General features: G+C 47.8%; 1 protein-coding gene across 1 annotated transcript in view; it reads left to right on the top strand.

Annotated features, from left to right (window-relative positions):
* LOC128720024 (enteropeptidase) overlaps positions 1-16,837 on the top strand; it is a 37,323-nt gene extending 20,486 nt beyond the window's left edge. The window contains exons 2-7 of the mRNA XM_053813670.1: positions 12,481-12,704; positions 13,482-13,626; positions 13,705-13,992; positions 14,699-14,812; positions 15,129-16,390; positions 16,689-16,837. Of these exons, the coding sequence (XP_053669645.1) occupies positions 12,481-12,704; positions 13,482-13,626; positions 13,705-13,992; positions 14,699-14,812; positions 15,129-15,193 (836 nt within the window). The 3' untranslated portion in view covers positions 15,194-16,390; positions 16,689-16,837. The remainder of the gene's footprint in view (positions 1-12,480; positions 12,705-13,481; positions 13,627-13,704; positions 13,993-14,698; positions 14,813-15,128; positions 16,391-16,688) is intronic.
* The last annotated feature ends 3,636 nt before the right edge of the window (positions 16,838-20,473 follow it).

Here is a 20,473-nt window from a genome sequence, read left to right as displayed (position 1 = left end):
ATGTTAGCGCCTAATGGACGTGGTCCCGTGTAACGAAGTCCGAGAACCGACACACGGACCCTTTTCGGACGTTACGACTGGAGCTTACACCTGCACGCCGGGCTTCGAATGATATTCCACTCACAGTGTCAACACCGAAAGCTTCGATCGGATCCAATTTGCATTCGATCCGTTCCGTTTGGTACCGGCCCGTAAGCACGTGTACTCGCACCTGCCTTTGCAGCAAACTGCCTTCCAGCTTCCGGCACTTACAGCGGCAACACGTGCCTGATTTACGCGCAACATTACGCGCCTTTCCGATCCCATTTCCAGAACGGATCTTGTTACGCTAATAGGAAAACAAACCTTTTCCCGGGCGATGGGAGTATCCACGCCACGCACAAGTCGTAACGTGCCGTCAGGGTTCGCACGTATCGTTCACTATATATGCTCCGACCGGTGTCGTATGGAGAGTGAGAAAGGGCTAAAGGGCCAGACAAAAAAAAAGCACATACCACACAACCATCCGGGAACTTTCTTTTGGACGTCGACGACCACGACGACGTACTTAATTTCCATTTCGATCCATTAGTCTTCCAGTTGCTGCCACCGTACGCGCCCCCTGGCGGAAAACTAGCGAACGAAGCGTAGATAGTGTGCCGGTGCGTCTTCTAATAACTCCAGCAGTTTTTCTGTCCCACCCCTCCACTACCCCATCTCACCCAATTGCACCCACTAGCACTCCATCCACGACCCTCTATCAGAACCTATCCGTCCGTCTGTCACGGGCGAGGATGTGCCTTCAAGTTGCTTTATCGACAGGGCGTTCTGGCGTCCTCCCTCTTACCGGTGGTGGGGAAAAGTCCCTGGAGGGTGCGAGTGGGTGGGCACAAACCGTCGTTATTGCGTTTGCGCTTCGCTTCGCGTGGTGCAAAATATCATAAATCGAGTGCTTTTCTCGCAAAGATATCACGTTTCATCCGGTATTATTGGAAAATGAAATTGCTTTTGAAATGAGTCATACGGTCGAGCGTGCATGGTGGTGGTGCGATGGGGGAGGGGATGGGGTCTCGCGGTACCGACAATGAACAGTGGAAGAAAGTGTGCTGGTGGAAGGAAGTAAGAAAAAAAAACCGCCGCACCAAACGATTGATATCGCTGCATTACGGGCACTGGGGAATGGGAATGCCGTTCCATTAGGCAGGCTGACGGGTGGGGGGGGGAGCGTCCCGTACGGTGACCCCGTGCGTGTGTGTGTGTGTGTGTGCGATGTGGCGCAAAACTTAAGCGGGAGCCCCTTTCGCTCGAGTCAATCATGTGCGTGGCAAGCGGTATTAGGCAATCGGTGGGTATAATTTATCATTTCCCAGTCATAATTCCCCGAAAATATCGAAACGAAAGCTATGCCGTTCAGCATTTCGGCACGTAGTGCACGGAAGGTAATTATTCGGCTTTTATATGCCCCGATACCTGGTTCCCGGGAGGTCACAAGAGCACGTCGGTTTTGTCGGGCGCTGACGGGGCGATTTTTTGGCCTCCCCCGTTTAGCAAACCATCGAAGAACGTTTTTATTTGCCGTACGGCCAGGAAGTGACACGGAACCGTAACGGTGCCGGTGGCGCCCTCTATGAAGCCACGTGGTGATGCATTGTACCAGCTTGGAATGGAACTGCTATTCCACTGTGTTCCACGTTACGTTATGCTGCCTGCGACTAATGTTATCGTAACAATAATGAAGCCCGGCATGTTCTGGTACGGGCATTATCCGTGCTGTTATATGCTGGTGACGGTTTCACGCAGAATACAACCAGCACTGGCCAGCAATTGTTACTAACATCAAACAAAACTTCTTCGCCATTATTCCACTATCACTTGCGCGTCAAGTGCAAACAATTTCCCACTTCCCAAGCATCCCCACAGAGGAGCTCAGCACCCAGAGAGCGCAGATCTGTGTCCGATTGGGGGGGAACAGATTGCAGAAGAAGAAAAATATCCCAGGTCGAAATACCCAACAAAAGAAGTTGCACCAGAAGTTCCCGCGGCTGCAACTGATAAGCGGCATCCACCTGGCCTTCCCAAGAACCACAATTGTTACGATCCCATCCCGAGGATGGTCGAGGCGAGCGACCTGCTAACTGCCACTGGCGTTTGTTGCGCTGTTTACGAGCACCAGAAGGTTCACTTCCGCTTGATCCGCTTTCGCCGGTCGGTGTATACTTCCGCCGTCGAGATTGACCATCCAAGTGTGCCATTTATTACACCGCGTTGGAAATGCGTCCACCTTCTCAGTCTCGGCTTCCTGGACATTGCGGTGCTTCTGGTATAAATGGAGAACTACCGCCAACTAACTGCTTCATGAATCGGCAGATGCTGCAGGTGTTAATGCTAATGGTTGTGCTGTGCTCATTCGTTCACAGTCGATTAAAGATGCACGCAGCGAGCGAAATGATAATGCTGATGTCTGGCAGGTCCACCGAAGCACACTGTTTGACTAGTTAAGTTGGTTGTAACTCGACAAAAGCGCACCCGGGATTGCTCGCACCGGCCAGAAAATGGCTATTCTGTTGTGTTCCATGAACGACCCGAACTAGAATTTATTTTTACTCGTAAAACAAACCCCCTGCGTGGATAGCAAACCAGCTTCCAGCCTCCCAGAAGCGGCAGCGCCTGGAAAAAGCTGATTATTTCCAGCAGCATTTTTACGCCAAACGATCCCAAGATGCTGAACCCTTCTTCAGGGAACAACGGCACGAAAAACGAAAGCACACGCACACCTCCGCATCGGGGCAAAACTTTAGCTCCAATTTCACGAGAAAGCGTCGCCTCGAGGCGCGTTTTTGGAGCGAGCGCTAGCAAACTTGTTGCTGTGGGTGCGCCGAAAAAGGTCATCCCCCATCCCTTGAATAAACAACCGCGTACACAGGTAGGAGGAGAGAGCAAGAGAGAGCAAGAGAGATAGAGAGAGGGAAAAAAGAAGCTCGAGCAAACTTTTTTTTGCCCCAAATCGCAGAAAGCATCGTTCCCGAGACTCGCCAACCCATGGTCGCTTTTTCCTAAACACCCACTCGGGTGGCTGGAAATTTTTGCTCAGCTAAATGTCAACTACCGGCAAACGAGAAGCGAACTCCCGGGAACTCTCTTTCGGCTCACGTATGCGAGGGTGAGGGTCGCCCACAATATTGAACTTGCGCTTGAATTTAACGAGTTTGTGCATGATGTAACGTGTAACCTTCTACCAAACGTCGTTCTGTGCGCTGGTAATACGATCTTAAATTAGGGTTTCTTGTAGTAAGTTGCGTTTCAAAACACCCCGCTGGTTGTTTAATTAGGAATAATTAACGAATTCCGTTCCCCTTGGATTTCGGTATTTTTGTAGCCAATTAATTAGCAACTACTTTTTGATGTGGGTTCTAAATTTAGGGAAGGTTTTAAAAGGCCACATGCCGCAAAGGAATCTGGAAGAAATAACATACCCTGCCTAATGGATAATAGCTCGTCAACGCATACTGCGATCTGGTTATACCCATCAAACGAACTATCATTAGAGATGTCTGGACTTTGAAAGTCAAAATGGCGGACATTTGTAGAGTTTTGCGCGCTTCTTCCCGTACCTGTGTAGATTGGCGCATACTTTGCTCGTACTTTCGTTTCTCCACATCATTAATACGCGAAGACGAGCCCTCGATAAATTGAGAATGCATAATGAAGGCTCTTTGATACGGTTTTTTTTACATTACTGTCCTAACTCTTACGAATCGATTGGAAAGTTGAAATCGACACCATTCCAGTAAACCCAATCGAACGAGACGGAAACCGTTCGAGCTTGATTGAACTTTTCTGAAGTCTTTTATTTTTTTTCTTAAATCCCTCAGCACCCTCTGATTGATTTCAAAACCTTGATTGCAACCACTTGCAAACGAGTTCCAACGAAAGTTTCATAACAACGATGGTCCTGCTAGTGGCACGGAATGCGAGGAATCAATTGCAGGGGAAAAATAGTACCATCCTTAGCCGCACTACCGGTAGTCGGATTCATTCCACAAATGGCACGATTCATTCCACTATCGAGCTGAATATTCCTGCCAAGCAGGCAACGGGTTCCGTTAAGGCGAGTGAGTCGTACTTCCTACTTCGTCTATAAATATGTAATGCCTCCCGTACCGGACGCAGTAATCGTTCTAAAAGGCGCCGCAAACTACCACAAAATTGTTGCAACGTTTCGAGCACTACAATTGTCAAAATTGTGTACAGTGCTAATTGACAGTACAACGAGCACCAGTCAGGCATGCCTGTTTCAATTTGCTACCACTCCAACACGAGTTCAGGCATGGGTCCAGGCCACCCGTTATATAGGGCTGTTAAAAACATCAAAAAAATTCCTTTTTATGCTATTGTGTAAAGTGGTACGAACCCATTTTGCTGGCCCCGCTTCCAGCGCTGGCTTGTAGAAGGTCCCGACCGCGGGATATTTCTTGCGTTACACTACAAATACGTATAAGCGCTCGATGATGAGGGCAATTAATAACTGTCAATAATGTCACCGTAGAAGGCCGCGCACGTCGCACTGGCTCGACACGTGAAAATGGCCATCCCATCCCAACCGACGCGCCGGAGGGTGTCATTAATTACTTCTCCAAAAACTTTTCATCCCCACCGATCCTCACGCAGCCACGGTGTGCTTTTCCACGAGACCGGCAAGTTAATGGTAACTCGCGACGCTAGACACCGTCAGCCACACGCCACTTAAGACGTACTCTTCTATGCTCCACACGCTTGGTTACTAGCTCACTTCCCTGGAGGGAACTTTTGGGCAGGAAAGCCGCGAGGTGGCACTGAAGATAGAAGGAAAAAAAGGACACCGAGCGCTCTAGGTGTCATTATTAATTGCGCATCTTTCAGCAACGGCGGGCGTGCGCTTAGCACCGAGCGTCAAAAGTTTGTCCTCGCCGTTGTAATAATTACTAGCCATCGCGTACACAGGCCACTTTTCGTGCGAGCATCGGTGATACGAAACCGAACCCACGCTAAGGACACCATCCAAGATGGCCAAAAAGGAACGCAGCGTCCCGAGGCGAACGTGAGACCGGTGCATCGATTGCTGCATACATTAGCCATCCCCGAAAGTGGTACGATGGATGCATGCCAGGTTTTTGGAGGGGTGTCCATTAGCATACACAATCGCCACCCCTCGCGGTTCCCGGGTGCCGTTTTCTGGAACGATGGGACGATGGGGTGTCTATTGCGGGCGCGAAGTCCATTCCGCGCGGTGCACCTGCCACGAAACAAAGCCCTTTGCGGTGTACCGGCATGCTAATAAATGCGGCCACCCGGTGTGGACAGAGCAGGAGGATCGTCTTGCCAGCTGGGAACCGCATGAAGTTAAAGTTTCATCCCGTGCACGACTCCACGAAGCGAACTCTGGCGGGCGAACAAATGGAAGGAACGTGATCGGTTTCACAAACAATGCGCTCTGTCCCGGTGGCTCTCTCTCTCTTTCTCCCACTCATACACACACACATCCATACGCTTGCAGAGATAGGGAGTGAGCGGTTGCGAAGCGAATTCCAAGAGATACTGCTTCTAATATTAGACCCCACCTAGCGCGGGAAGGACGAACGCGCTGGAAGGAAAACTGGGTGGTTGAAAAAAAGGGAAGAAGAAAAAGAAACTTTTCCTTCGCGTCCTGCTGCAGCGCGCCCAATGTATCATTTCCACGAAGCCAAGCTCTGGCCGGCGGCGTCGACGCCAGACTGCTATTGCTTAATCTAAAAAAAGTGATCTAGGTCAGGCTGCAGCCGTTTTAGCTGGATTCGCTTTCTTTCGCGCTTTCCCCACGGTTGGGTGAAGAAAACCCCCCGTCGGGAAGAAGAAAACAAACAGTGCCTGGTCTCCCCGTTCGGTCACAGTGCTCGCCAAAATTACTGCCCCGAACCCCGAGGCTAGGTGGATGCGTTTATACGCGCTGGTGCATTTCGCGACGATCAATCGATGTTTGCTGTTGTCGACTTTTCGAACCCCAAGCTCGCCTACTAGGGCCGTAAGAGGCCACCCGAGCACTGTGCGAAGGCTTTGGGGAAAATTAGAGTGGGAATAATTTATGAAATTGGGCCGAAAAACGGCGCCATCGGTACACTGCCGGTGTGGCTAGCGGGTACTGTAGCCGACCGGTCTATCCCACCCCGGTCCCGCAAGAAGAAGTTTTCCATCAGCAGCTCGGGGGAAAGTTTTCTGCGACGGCCAGCACGAAGGTACCGGAAAGTCCCGATGTTTAGCGGCCTCTACCGCCTCCCGGAAAAGCGGATCGACTGCGAAAACCCGCCGTGAAAGTCTTTTCCGAGCATCCGGGCTCCGGAGCGCTTGCCGGAAGAAGTCATGGAATTGGAAATTGAATATGATTGTATGTATTATTTATGACTATATTTATAATGGAAGCACATAAAAGGACGTCACGCACAGGCGTCGGAACGCGTCCCTGGTGCCGAACCTCTAGTCGACGGTAGGACGTCCATCGGTGGGGTTTCTACCAGTGCTAGAATCCGATCAACCAGAGCATTTTACCACACTAGCGCCAAACAACCAGTTCCACGTTCGCGAGAACCCAAATGTGTACCGATAACCGCAGGAGCAACTACCAACGAGACTTCACAGGGAGGTCCGAACAATTTGGATGCTACACCAAGACGCCTTATGGCCTGTTGGAGGCAATTTCAAATCCGGCATCGATGGATCAAGACACCAAAGGTATTGGAGAACGCCGGAAGCGTCCACGTTTTGAGCGGGACTGTTGAAATTTTCCCCCTAGAAACATAAAGTTCCAACTCCAACCGCAGTGGTGTCGCTCGTTGCTGTCCAAAACCAAGCTGAAAAGCATCGTAACATGCACGAGCTTAGCTTACGAATAAGATGGGCGAGATTATGAGACTCGAAAGGGCTTGGAAACGTCAGGCACCTTCCATCCCGTCATCCTAGCGGTGGAATCCTTCGCTAGAGTGTTGCTTGGGAAAAATTCCGATCGGCCGGTGCGATTGGTGTTGGTTATTTTTATTGTGTCACCGCCGTTAAACCGTCCTTCGAGAGGGTCGGTGGATGTTTTCCATTTCAAAACCATCGATGATTGCTGCGAGGCAGATAAAGCGGCGCCTACTACAACTCCGACCCTGTCCAAGCAAGCGCGTATGTGCATATCATTTGATGTAAGCCGATCTCAGTAACATCTGCTCAGGCACACCGATCCGCCATTACTGTCTGCAAAAAGCTCCTCATCCCTCGTAGCTCAGCTCAGGGTGTGGCGCTATTTCTTGCCACATACACGCTCCCTCTGGATCCTTCCTCCTCCACCTTAGCCACACCCGTTAATGCCCTGCCCGATAAGGAAAGGTTATTAATTTCATCATCGTAACGCTGCTCGTCGGCCCTAACGACGACGCGCCCACAGCCACGCACAGATTTGGCTCATTGCGAGCATTGCCGGAGGTGGGTTGAAATTTTATGGGAAAATATCTTTGACGTTCGATCGATTTTCTCTCCGACCACCGCCATCGCGGCTCATGGTTCGTCGGCTTTTCCGCCATTAGCGCGAGCGCGTAAACGCCCGCGAAGGGCTCCGCGAGATGTGGTAATTTGATTGCCCTTAAACTCCGTCAGTGCGCTTAAAGTTTGGTAAAAAGGACCACCGTAAGGGTAGAGCAGGCTCCGTAAAGGTTCTTCTCCCTGATGGGAGCAAAAAACCGGGCCTGGATTATTCGTTCTAATTTAAGCTCATTATCGAGCTGAAGGTTCGTGATGAATATATGTATATATAAATGTACAGGCATATATTTGCTTCCTGTGGTGCCTTATCCATTCCTGTGGTGCTATCCATTCAGAGCAACCGGTACACGGTAAAACGCACTGCACGTGAGTCGTGTGAGGAGACGAAAGCTAATCATAAAATATCGCAATCTACTGCTAAATAAAACATAGCAGCCCTGTTTCACCCAGGTTAATGGGCAGGCGTGTTACGAACCAAACAAAGCTGCTCCACCTGCTGGCATGAGCTGATGGTTTTGATGTTCCGAGTTAGGCAAAACAGGAGGCTGACGGAACACATTTTTTCCAACCCTTATTCTGGGAAGGTGCGTCCCCTGGCAAACAACCAAAAACCCGCGTCAGCCCACAAAACAATCACGTGCAAGGGTAGAGATAAATTTTCCGTACCCGAGCGTCATTGAACGCAATCGCTTTGTCGATTCGCATAATTTCAGCGGGCTTATTGACCGCCGAGTTCTAGTCCGCCAAAAAATGGCGCAAAGACACACCAGCTTCCGGCTGAAGCCGGCATTCGTCCTCCAGAGTGGCGACTCATTGGAGACCACCCTGGAAAGGCGCGTAACCCGGTTCACATTCGAAATTCACTTTCGGTGGCTCCGAAATGTTGGTGTAGAAATTTATAAATTGCTATGATTAAAGGGATTTGGTTCTTCCCGACGGGTCCAACCATTGGGACGGGTGGCCGAAGAGTGTGTGTCAGGATTCGGATTCAAGCGACCCAGCTAGGACGCAAACTGTCATAATGGCGCTTTCGTACGTTCGCTCCGCGTGTGCACGAACGCAACTTCAATGGCCGACCGCCTAAATACGATGCCTGGGATGCCCTTTGTGCCAAACTCGGCCCAGGCTCGGCAAATCCCGGTACCGGGCGGACAACATCCGCAGCCATGTTTCCAATCGTAAGCCATGCGGAAAAGTAGGAAGAGAATCGAAACTGGCACATTAGTCCTTTGATCATCGCCGGATCGTCGCTCGGGCCCGGGATTGCTCGCAGTCCTGAGCCACCGGGTGTGTGTGTGTGTGTGTGTGAGGGAAGTGCGGATCCTGAAGGTTGGGAAGAGGATGAGATGGGGGGGGGGGTAGTGTGGAGTTTTACCGCTGATGAAATTCACGCAACGTTGAGCTCAAGTGGGAATCGCGCACGCCAAGTGCGGTCCCGGAAGGTCCGGATATTCACAGAACCTTATCAGAAGAAAACCGTCGACCATTTACTTTTTCTTGCTTATCCTGTGTGTGTATGTGTGTGTGTGTGTCCGTTTTTTATTCACTCTTTCTCGCTGTAATGCCAACGCACCTTTGGTCGCCGGTGAATGGGGAAGAAATCCAGCCCAAAGAAAAGCGAACAAAATAGAGGAAATCGCTACCGCTTTACCGCCCACACCTGTCGGAAAAAGGGACCGATAAAAGCTAGAAGGATCTTCAGCAGCAGCAGCAGCAGCAGCAGCAGCAGCAGCCGCAGAATGAGCCCAATGAGGGAGGCATCCGATAGGATGTAGTGGAAAGGGAGAAAAAAAGCTCAATTAAAATACAAAATGAAGACCACAAGTTGAGGTGGAAAATCTGAGTGAAGCATTCTATTTTGATTAGTCTATGAGCGTGAGAAGTAGAGTCGCCTAGACACCAGATGTATGGCAGTAAAGTATACAACCATTTCCCAAACTTTTCCATGTTCCCTGCAAAGGATACTATACCATAACTACAAGCATAGTCGTGTTTCTGGTTCATAAATGGTTGAGTATTAAAATGTTAGCAAACATTCACTAGAAACCAAATCTCGGTGAAATATTTCAACAGTCAAACTTTTCAAGCTAGTAGCCAATTTTGACTAATGGACCTCAATGATAAAGCAAACTGAAAAAATACGTTTTGAAGTGGCCATCCCCTTGCTTGCCTTTTCTCGCTTCCAGAAACCTCAGTTCGGCCCGGTAAGCGCACCTTAGAAAGCAGAAATACGAAACAGATTAAGAGACCAAGAGACCTGGGTTACCCCCGGGTGACAATGGCGCGCAAACTTTGCACAATATAACACTCGGCGGACCGAGCTTCAAGCGGACGTCGTATCTACTTAAGTCCTGGAGCAAACATTTTGTTTTTGTTATTTTGTGCTAGAAAAAAAAACATTTTCCCCAGCCGTGTGGAAGAGGGCGCCAACCCGAGTTGATTTATTTTTTCGTGACGTGATGTTACTAGGGCGCCCAAGCGGCTCTTCTATTTTCTCTCTTTCGCCAGAGTGTCTCCTTGAATGGACTCTCCAAAAAACCCGCCCGGACTGCACGGCGTTGTTTTCTTGACGGTTTGTTTTGGATGCTCGCCCTCCAGCCCGATTTAAGCTGTCTCGTGCCGCTTTAAAGACTTTGCCTTGCGCCTGGGAACCCCGTTCCCGGGAATCCGGTGAAGTGTCGAACGTCATAAACGCCTTAAATGAGTCAATAAGCTCCGTGGCGCACCAGTGCCATTGTTTCGTCGGTCGTGACGTGCACACCGAGGGATGGCTGCACTGCTAATTCGCATCATAACTAGCCCCAGCCTAAGTGAGTGACGGCCCCAAGCGAACCGCCATCGAAACCATGCTCCCGCACGCACTGCACCATTGCCCACGTCCGCGGGACTACGACAACCGGGCACGGATCCACACGTAGGAAATGCCCGGCGTGTCAAGTATGTCAGGAGTGTCCTCCATGACACCGGCTTCTTCGCCAACACCGTCGTCGTGTCCCTGAAGTGTCAACAGCAGCTTATCGGGGGCTGCTAGATGGTGGCACGTCACTGCACGCCGTCACACACGTCCTCGTCCTCGCCGAACGGATACGTTCCAGGTCCGCTCACGAGGGTTACCGCGATGTGCGAAAGATGACACCCCGAGCAGAACACGGTACTGGATGCAGGATAGAAAAAAAAACGCGGCGGCAAAAGGGAGCAGAAACACTTGAAACTCAACGTTGTTAACATTTAAGTGCAATGTCCCTGGTTGCGTCGCGCGTGCGGTCACTAATGCGATGTAATCGATAAAATCTTGATAATGGTGCCAGTTCCCGGCCACAGGCGTGATTTGCAACTGCAACAATAAAAACCGCAGTCACACGCACACACACACACACGCACACGACGACCATGGTGATAGGTGTTCAGTCGCTAATGTCCTTTTCACCCGTGGGTTCGCGTTCCTGGGGATGGACCGGATGTAGGGGTAAAACCAAGGACCCAACGACGGTAAGGTCATCGACGGACAGCCGGACAGTAATTACTTTTTAATTGAGCATAATTGAGCGCGGGCGCGGAAGTTTTCGTATTATTTACGAACCGTAATCATCAGCCAATTACCACCGAGCGCACGGTGAATGTGTAGGCCCGATGGCTACGGTCTAGCGCTACATGCGAGGCACCCCGTTTTGTGCGGGAGGATTAGAAGCTACGCCCATTTGTGGGTCGAGGGATTTTGGTGCGAGCAGGCGAGGTTAAGTGCAAAAATGGATTCATACTCTGCGTCACACCGACGCAGGATCGATTCACCCTTTATTCGCCACCGATGGTGCTGTTTAGCTGAGCGGAGCTTTTGCAGGATATTATGGAGCTTTCAAGCGATTTCGCATTATCTAAGAGGTTTACAGAGGTCATCACGTGCTTATTTTCACTCGGAAAAGAACAAAGAATATCGCTTAAAACTTACGCCGATTGACGCAACGACGGCTTCAGGGTTGATCCGAAGCTCTCCCGGGTTCACTTGACAAATGGTAGTTTTAGACATTGAAATCGCCGTTGAAATCACGTTATTTCGTGCCATTATCGGGGCTCGCTTATTTCGCAGCGTTCCAGCTCATCGAGCCGCACAATCCAAAGTTATCGGACGGTTCGCCGGGTTCGGTCAAACTTCAAAAGGACAATAACCGTGCGTCCCGAAATCAGCGAAACCGACACACAATAAACACGACCGTACACGTGGCGTGTCACCCCGACAGAGCCCTCCCCTGCGGCTATCGATACGGTAACAGATCGACTGGAAGAACCCAACTCGCTATCCCGTTTCCCGTAAACTTTTATTAACTCGTCCCGAACGCGGCGCTTTCAAACCGGAAGCGCTGATGGTCGCCTATGGCCGATGGCATTACTCGGGTTCCTCGGGTCTGTGGTTACCGTGGCTGTTCTCAACAAGCGTCCTTGTGCACCGCACACACGCGGCACGATTGATAAACGAGAACTTTTCGCCCATCCTCGGTGTACGGGAAAAACCAGACTGAGTGGGGTCAGGGGTTTCCAAAAATGAGCACGATACGAGATGAAAAATGGAACACATCAGAAAGGCACCAAAGGGGGTCGCACCGTAGAAAGCGAGAGCGATCGGTAGAGATTTAGCTGTTACACTTAACCACGAATGGGAGTTGGTCGTTGTAGTTCGCGTCGTGTGGAGCTCCGGTAGTGCTTTAGATTTTTTTTTCTCTCCAAATATTTCAGAGGTTTCAGAGATAGCTCGAAAGGCTTTATTTCATCTTGTCTGCGTGCTTCCGAAACGTGAACGTATTGGAAAGTTAATTAAGCGCCACGAAACGTCCTCCGATCCGATGTCATCCCGTGGTGATGACAAAATTTCGTCAAACAAACGTGCCACGCGCTAATCATTGCAATCAATCTGCTCCACGAGCTTGTGCCTGACTAATCCGCATTTTTTTCCTCCGCTTTTCTCGCCATTCGTTTCAGATTACATGGAGTCGATCTGTAAAAATCATTTTCTACAGTTACTTTATAGAAAAATAGATGGTGCTACGCTTCTGTCGCGGAACGAAAGGAACCTAAACTGTGTGGTCACGTTTCAAACGCACTCCATACTGCAGAGATTTATGTTACGTTTCGATATGCTACAACTAGACTGTAACGATCATTTGTATGTATATGACGGTGCACACGCTGTCGGTACGCATAAGGTAAGTGGCAAAGGTTTGCACAAGCGTTTTATCGCAGGGTTTTACTGGCTCCTTCTCGATTACCTCGCGGAAAACATTCACTCACGGGTGGAGAACGAACGAGCAATCTCTTAAACCGGACTCATGTCGCAGTTTCATTCATAACCCTTGTCAGTTATGCTGCCAGCTCTCCGCTGCAGAGGTGATAGTTTCTCGTGCACCATTTGCGAGAAGTAATATTCAACGTGCAATTTCATATCCAAGCTAATGGTGACAGAGAAAAGGGACGAGCTGTGGGCAATTAAAACAACTAAAACCGGTGCGCACGGATAGCAACGAGAATCGGGTTCGAAGTCTCCACGCGCCATTGCGATTACAGGCAGTTTAAAAAACAATTATGAAAGCTTATCGCCATTACCGCGGCGAAGAAGAACCAGTGCCTGTCACGAACGCAGGACAATAGACGTCAGACGGTTTAAATATTATGCCAATCAACGAGCCATCCTCGTTTGCCTTCTCTGCTCAAAGTCCCGGGACAAAGATTTGTCCCAAGAATGTTGAATGGATAGTTTGCGGCGATGGCGTGGAATCCATTCGACAAATTATGCACCCCCGTTTATCATCCACCCCGTGGGCGAGTGCGAGACAGAGCGAATGTTTGGATGGATGATATTCTTTTCCTAACTTATCTCATTTATTATCTCCCAATCCCCCATCAACCCACCGGACTATCGGAGCAATCGGTTTCGGGGAGCGGAGCTTTAAAGTTTGCATTCTCAAAACCCATCTCTTCCGCAGGCGGACCTGACCTGCAAGGACACAAAACAATCAGTGGGAGCGTTGTTCACGAAGACCAACTTTCTCACCTTCAAGTACGTGACCGACAACTGGGGCACGGAGACTAACGGTTTCAAGATGGTCATAACATCCGTCAAAGATTCAAGTAGGTAACGCCACCAGAGGCAGCCCCGTCAGGTGTGTGACACTTATCGTGCCCATGTCTCTTTCCCGCCCGCCTCAGAGCTAAACTGCGCGGACTTTCGGTGTACGCAACACGATTTCTGCATACATCTGGATCTCCTGTGCGACGGTGTGAACCACTGTCCGGATGGGTCAGATGAGACCGTCGGTTCGACCTGCCCTGGCCCGGATCGCTACATCAACACGATCTTCGGCATCGACCTGACGTGGGTCGTGCTGATAGGCGTCAGCAGCCTGGTCGTGTGCGGGTGCATCATCGGCATCACGATCTGCGTGTATGTGCGCAATGCCCGCAATACGCCAAACCAGCTGAACTCTTCGATACAGTGTAAGTACGCCAGTCTCCTGGATCGGTGCCCCGTGAACGATGTGCTTGTTAAGACAGCTTTCACCGTGCCCGAGTTCGGAGGACTTTACTCAGCTGGTCGGTGCATGAGCATCTGCAATCGAACGAATTCCGCTCACAAAACTGCAGTAAGGTCCTCCGAGCCCGCATCATGTAGATATTGGTTTCGTTAGATTGCGGTTGAAATGCATAGTGCTTATTAGAGAGTTGAAAGTAACTCCAGTATATAGTGCCTTCTTAAATCTGTTGCATCGTACTGGGATATACCTTCCTGTGCCTGTGCCTTGGTATTAAATGTGCATTTATGCTGCTAAATTGACTCGCCTGATCATGTAACGAAAGTTGTCTCATACTGGTTCTATTTGTTTCTTTTCTTCTTTCTTTCATACGGCTCATGCTTGATTTTCGTCATCCATTTTGTTTCGTTATGGTAAAAACTAAACACCGCCATACCGCCCGAATGCCGGAAACCGACTCTCAATCTCGTAACGAACACCGTCACTGTGTCGCTCAAACTGTTGCAAAACTGATGAATCAATTTCTCCCCAACTTGTTTGGAAAATGGAATTGGACTTTGGAATCGATTTTGCGCTGCTGCTGTGAATTCTGTTGCACCGGGCTTGCGTTTGACGGGTTTGCATGAATCGAACATTCGGCAATAAAACGACAAAATTTAATAAACGCACAGTGAACCAGATGATAGAATCGAACGGTTCATCGAAGCATCTACAAGCAACTCTGCCGCGGGAAACAACAACACTACCTGCTTCGGGAAACTTGCATCACCCTGCGGGACCATTAGGTAATTAGATTTGCTTCCACTATTCCCCAAAAGATATACCCGACTGTACTGTGCGTTGCTTCTCAAGCAGACCTGCGGTGCTACTTAACAAGGAAAGTGTTCCAGGATCTTTCAGATCGCTATAATCAGAAACGGGTGCTGGGCAATTTATAGGGCGTACCCACATTGTATTTGTACCGAGAGAATCTTTGTACCTTGATGCCAGCCACCCAATCCCTATTGTCTCGCTTTTCCTTTTCCGATCGATTAACTACAAATTCAAACCTCTTCTTTTCGGTGAACCGCATGGTACCGGAATCGATCGTGTCTATTGCAGGGTACCTCCGCATTCCACACAAATTGATGGCCAAAGTCCGTCCCATTTGGTGCCTGGAAAATTAAGACAATTAGGTCCGGATTTATCGCAACAAACCTCACAGAAAGACGAGTGGTTTGTCTGATGGAGCGAACGACAGACAGAACGACTGCGAATGAGTGATAGAGCAAGTAAGCAAGTGAGAGCGAACGAGCGTGCGAATGTGAAAGACCATGCGCGTGAGAGAGAGAGAGAGAGAGAGAGAGAGAGAGAGAGAGAGAGAGAGAAATAGAGCGCATGGAAGAAAGAACTTGGAAGCGAGGATAAAGCGAGCAAAACGACAAGAGAGATAAAAACAACAACAACGCGCTATAAGGCAGAGGCGAATTCGATGGAAAGGACTTACCGCCGGTGGCGAAAGCGATCAAACGCTTCTTCGTGCACTAAACGCGAAACGTCACCTACACTGTCAAACGACATCCGACCCACAGATGTGCAGGTGACGTTTACTAATAATTTGACAGTGAGAACTCTCGCACACGGATCGACTCTGGCTGCTAGCGGGAAAACAGCGTGACTACATTGAAGATAATGATGAAGAGAAATTGTAAAGGATCACAAACAGAAGTTATAATATGCAACAACCGAGCACAGCCGGGTAGTACAACACATAAAGCACGCACGGTGGAATGACATGCGAGCTAAAGCTATAGCGAATGAATCCAAAACAAAACCGCACTTGATGACAGGAAACATTACGCATGCTATGTGCGCCTCTATCTTTGCTGTTCTGGTACTTCACAAAACAATGCAACATGACGGGAGGGGCGTTATAAACTGTCGATAAAACTACACCAATAATAAACTGGTGGGGATTTATTGCTGGCTTGCCCGGTCCTGTTGCATATTATGCATTCGATGATAACACACACATACACCATCTTAACGACTACATCACAACCACAACGCAGCAAGAAGCGAATGAACGCATAGAATGATGTTGCAAACATGCAAAACAATGCAATACGCAATGCACCTTCGCAATGCAAAATCGAAGTTTTTCGACGCATGAACTGCAGTAACCACCTTACACAAGAATCGCTACTACCACCAACAACAACAGCAACAATAACTGAGTCAACATCATCACCACCACCGAGACATGACTGAATACCACGCAGCAATCGACGCAAAGCATCTCTTACAGAACATCATTCATTCAAAGAACGACGCAAAACAAAAATCACGCTAATTGGAGAACAATTTTTTCGGCACTATATGAAGTAAGTATTCTCCAGTATCGTGACTATTACGTGTTTATGTCCCTGGCTTTATTTGCTTATCCATTGTAATATTATGATCAGTGGTAGATTTTTGTTCTTATAACGCATATCTAGTCTTTGCCATTGTTTTGGATAATAGATGATCTAAAAGACGGTTCAATCCACAAGAAGAAATTCCTATAATGACAACATTCATTCATTGTAACAGTAATTTCCAGCAACTTTGCTCAACGAGCACTATTGAATACTAACGATTCTATTATTCTTGTGTGTATTGTTTTATTCTTCTCCCTCATAGGACTGTCTGGTTGGTCATCAAAAACCGCGCAGGGTGTATATTGAATAAAGGGAGTAAACAGTGTACCCAAAATAAAAAAAAAACAAACAAACAAACAAATGCAAAGTAAAAACAAGCAAAACGAGGAGAATGCTTAGAAGAACGAACAACATCTTCAGCAAAATGGAGCAGAACAACATCACGAACTCTAGCAATTAATGAAAACAATTATACCACATAATGGATACGGATAAATATAAAAAAGGAATAAAATTAAAGAAGCAAAAAAGCAAAAGAAAGCAACTTTAACATAGTAAAAGTATAGGAATCGGTAGAGAAAAAAAGGGAGGAAGCTTCAAATGTGGAGCGAACCGTATCGAGAAGGAAACATCAAAATGAGTAAAAGAAAACAAACAAACAATCGAAATGGATGAAAAATCCAAACAGGTTAGGGAGAGAAGTTTATCCAATTTTTAATGTTAATCGTGTACAGCTGCGTGGAGAAGAAAGCTTAGCTTAATAATTAATGTAATGTAATAGGAAACCTCACCGATCTGCTTTATCTCTTTTCGGGTTTTTAGTTGAAAAGTTGTCTTCAGTTTTGCTTGACTTAATTTCACAGCATAGAAATGGCAGTGCGGACGTGATAGCAATCTTATATTATTGTTTATACGAACGTAATACACCAGAGACCAGTAGAACGCCCTGTATCTCCGTATCCTTACGTCAAACGTGTTGAGGATAACGTAGATTCAGTCACAGCTGACCTGCCTCTTCCAACATTGCCTGGGAGCTGGCAACGTCGGGGTGCTTAAATGTACATTACCAGCTAATGCTAGCGAGGAATATTATCATTGACATCGCCCTTAGAGAGGCAATCCGGATGGAACAAATTCAGAGAGCAGTGAGTAGCCAATATCATAAAGGATTTAGAGAGTTTGGCTATTTCCAGATAAGATTGTAATTAAAACATAATAGATACCAAAACTGCAGGACCGTGTTGCTAGGTTGGTCAAAGGCGCCACTCTGCTCGCAGCTGCAGATACTATCTGTCAAAGACTTTGCTGGAAATCATTTTGAACAGTCACCAACCCAGGAGAGAAACGTTCAAATCCATGAACTTTTCCTTTCGGGTACCACATCAACCTTCCATTGATCAGTATTTGCATCTTGATACTTTCCCCTAGGGCCAAGGGCGTGCTACGTAATTCCAGTCGTACCGCGTTGTGGTGCCATTTTATACCAGAGATTGTGCTCTACCGGTATACTTAGCCGCACTCGAATGCTGTATTTTGACAGGCGTCGTCAGCTAACAATTGTCAGAATGACAGATGACTGAAACACTAAAACAATATTGAACGTACGATCGTGTGACTTCATAATCGGTACCGTAATGCATGTAATGTGCCGACATTAGAATATCCTACGAAAAACAGGGAAATCAGATAATATCTCCAACGTAACATTACCCACTGCTTATGCACGGAATAATCATTCATGCATGTCGTGAGCCCGATTTTTAAAACAGGAGCTACGCTATATTATGCACGCACTTCAACATAAACTGCACCGCCATCATTCGATCACCCAGTCCACGTTCTCATCCGATTTGTAGGCATCTTTAGCGGTAGCTTTGTGAAATTCGTAAACACGGTGAGCCCGGAGGCGAAGTTAACTATACAGAGATGGCAAAATACAATCATTAGCTAATGCGCGCCTCCAAGTAGACGTGGATGTCCTTTAATTGAGTTTCACTGTTGCCGCTGCTGTCTTTAAGCGTGTGATACAGCAACCATAGGCTACTGCAAACGCACGGTTCAATTGTTTGTCCATCAACACTCCGTCTCTAGGCTTCACGCAACCCATTGCTTTTATTTGCTTCACACCTGCCGACTTCCCAGTTCTTTTTTGGGGATCACAGGTTTGCTCAAACGTTTGCAGTTTTTAGAAATTTTACACTGGATGAGAAAACTCAGCAGCAGTGAAGCAAGTAAGCAAAACCGGTACCTGCCGGCAAGTTTCCTGTCAGTTAAATTTTGTTATTGTAAGCCTCTGCCGTTGGGTTATTATTATCATTTTTCGCGAACGACTCCGAGATGGCCGCCGGCAGTTGTACGATCACCAGTCCGTATGTTGTCCAGTAGCTTGCTGCTTTCTAAGGTTAGGCCAATACTCCAGGATACAGAACACACACACAGAGAAACTAGAACAATAACGCAAAATAACGCTACATACATATAATATTAATATATATATATACATATACATATAGAGAAAACGAGCGAGAGAAAGAGAGTATGTAAGAATGGAGGAGGAATAATATACAAATTATGGAGCTCTACCCTATTCGATCCGGAGCGCTTGACTGTGGATCGAAGGCGATTGGGTGTTTGTAGTGGCAATATACTTTTAGCCGTAACGGTAGACATGCAGCAAGAAATCCCGATCGAATCAGACTATCCTGTTGAGCCCCGCAGCACGTGGCTAACTTCTTTTCCCAATATTTCCAATGTGTCTTCTTTGTCCCAACGTCAACATCTACGGTGCTGATGGAGCTGAATATTCGCAAGCTGTCGGTTTGTCATCGTTGTGGAGGACTCTAGTTACTTTCGGCACCCTTCTGGTTGCTGGGAAAAGACGTCCCGAACTTTTGCCACCTATTATGTTCTATTTTGTACGGGGCTTTTTGGCGGTCCCGCCAGCTCCAGCTTTTGAGGACCGAATGGATATACCGTGGGGGTGTATGTATGCGTGACTAAGGCGAATGTACGTTTATATTGTGTCCTGTGTGTGTAAGTGTGTGTACGTGGCTACCGAGTGTTATTTGGCGGTTTGTGTTGTTTCCTTTAGTTTCTCAAATTAAGCCCCACGCTCGCACTCCGGCTGGACTACATCGGTGTTAAAGATATGTCTTGTATGTAGTTCGAGTCCGCTGATAGGAAACATGTGAAGGTGGACGTAAACGTTAGAGTCAAGAGCCCAGGAGATAGCTGTAATGAAATTGTTGTTCACGGAAAAATAATGCGTAGACAAGGTACATCTGAACCCTCGCTAACTCGATTTCTAGCCACTAAAGTTTTTAACACACAATCGCACAACACGGAAAGGATCCCGTAAGGGAAGAGCGGCAGGAGCAGACGATTTGCTGCTCCGTTCGCCTGTGCTGGTCGTTTGGGCGAACTGCCAAAAACAAAAATAACCCGATCTACTAATCATAGATAAGGATAACTACCGAGGAACCAAACGAAACTACACACCTGACTCTACAAAAGCGCTCCCAAACTACACGATCTTATCGCTATCGAATCCATCAATTCACTGAGACAATAGTATGATCGCGAACTGATGCGTATCTTTCCTTCTTTATCGAATTTTACGCAAATTTTACGCTCCGAAACACGAGAGCAAACAACAGGCAAGATTGTCAGGCTCTTATTGGAATCGTGTTGTTATCCCGTTAAGCTGAGCCTCGAATAATCACGAGTATCCGTTCTGTTACTTTCTAGTGGAAAGAAAAGCCAGCATTTACCCAAAAACAGCATCTAATTACTCCCTTAAGTACTTACACACGAGCAAAACGGACGCTCTCTCGATGGCTTTACGCGGTGTAGGCAATTTAAAGCGGAATTTAACTAACACATTACACGTTCCACAGTGGCAGAGGACATTATATAAAGTAAGGCGCGATCGAAGGAACCTTATCGAAATCTTGACTATATCACGCATTTATTCCCACATATCGGAAAACAGGATTACAGGATCTAATAAAACAAAACGTGAGAGCAAAAAAGGCATCAAAAGCAACA

This window comes from Anopheles nili, chromosome 2 (assembly GCF_943737925.1).
Source record: "Anopheles nili chromosome 2, idAnoNiliSN_F5_01, whole genome shotgun sequence".
In the NCBI taxonomy this organism is placed as follows: Eukaryota; Metazoa; Arthropoda; class Insecta; order Diptera; family Culicidae; genus Anopheles; species Anopheles nili.
This window is presented reverse-complemented; position numbering and strand designations above follow the sequence as displayed.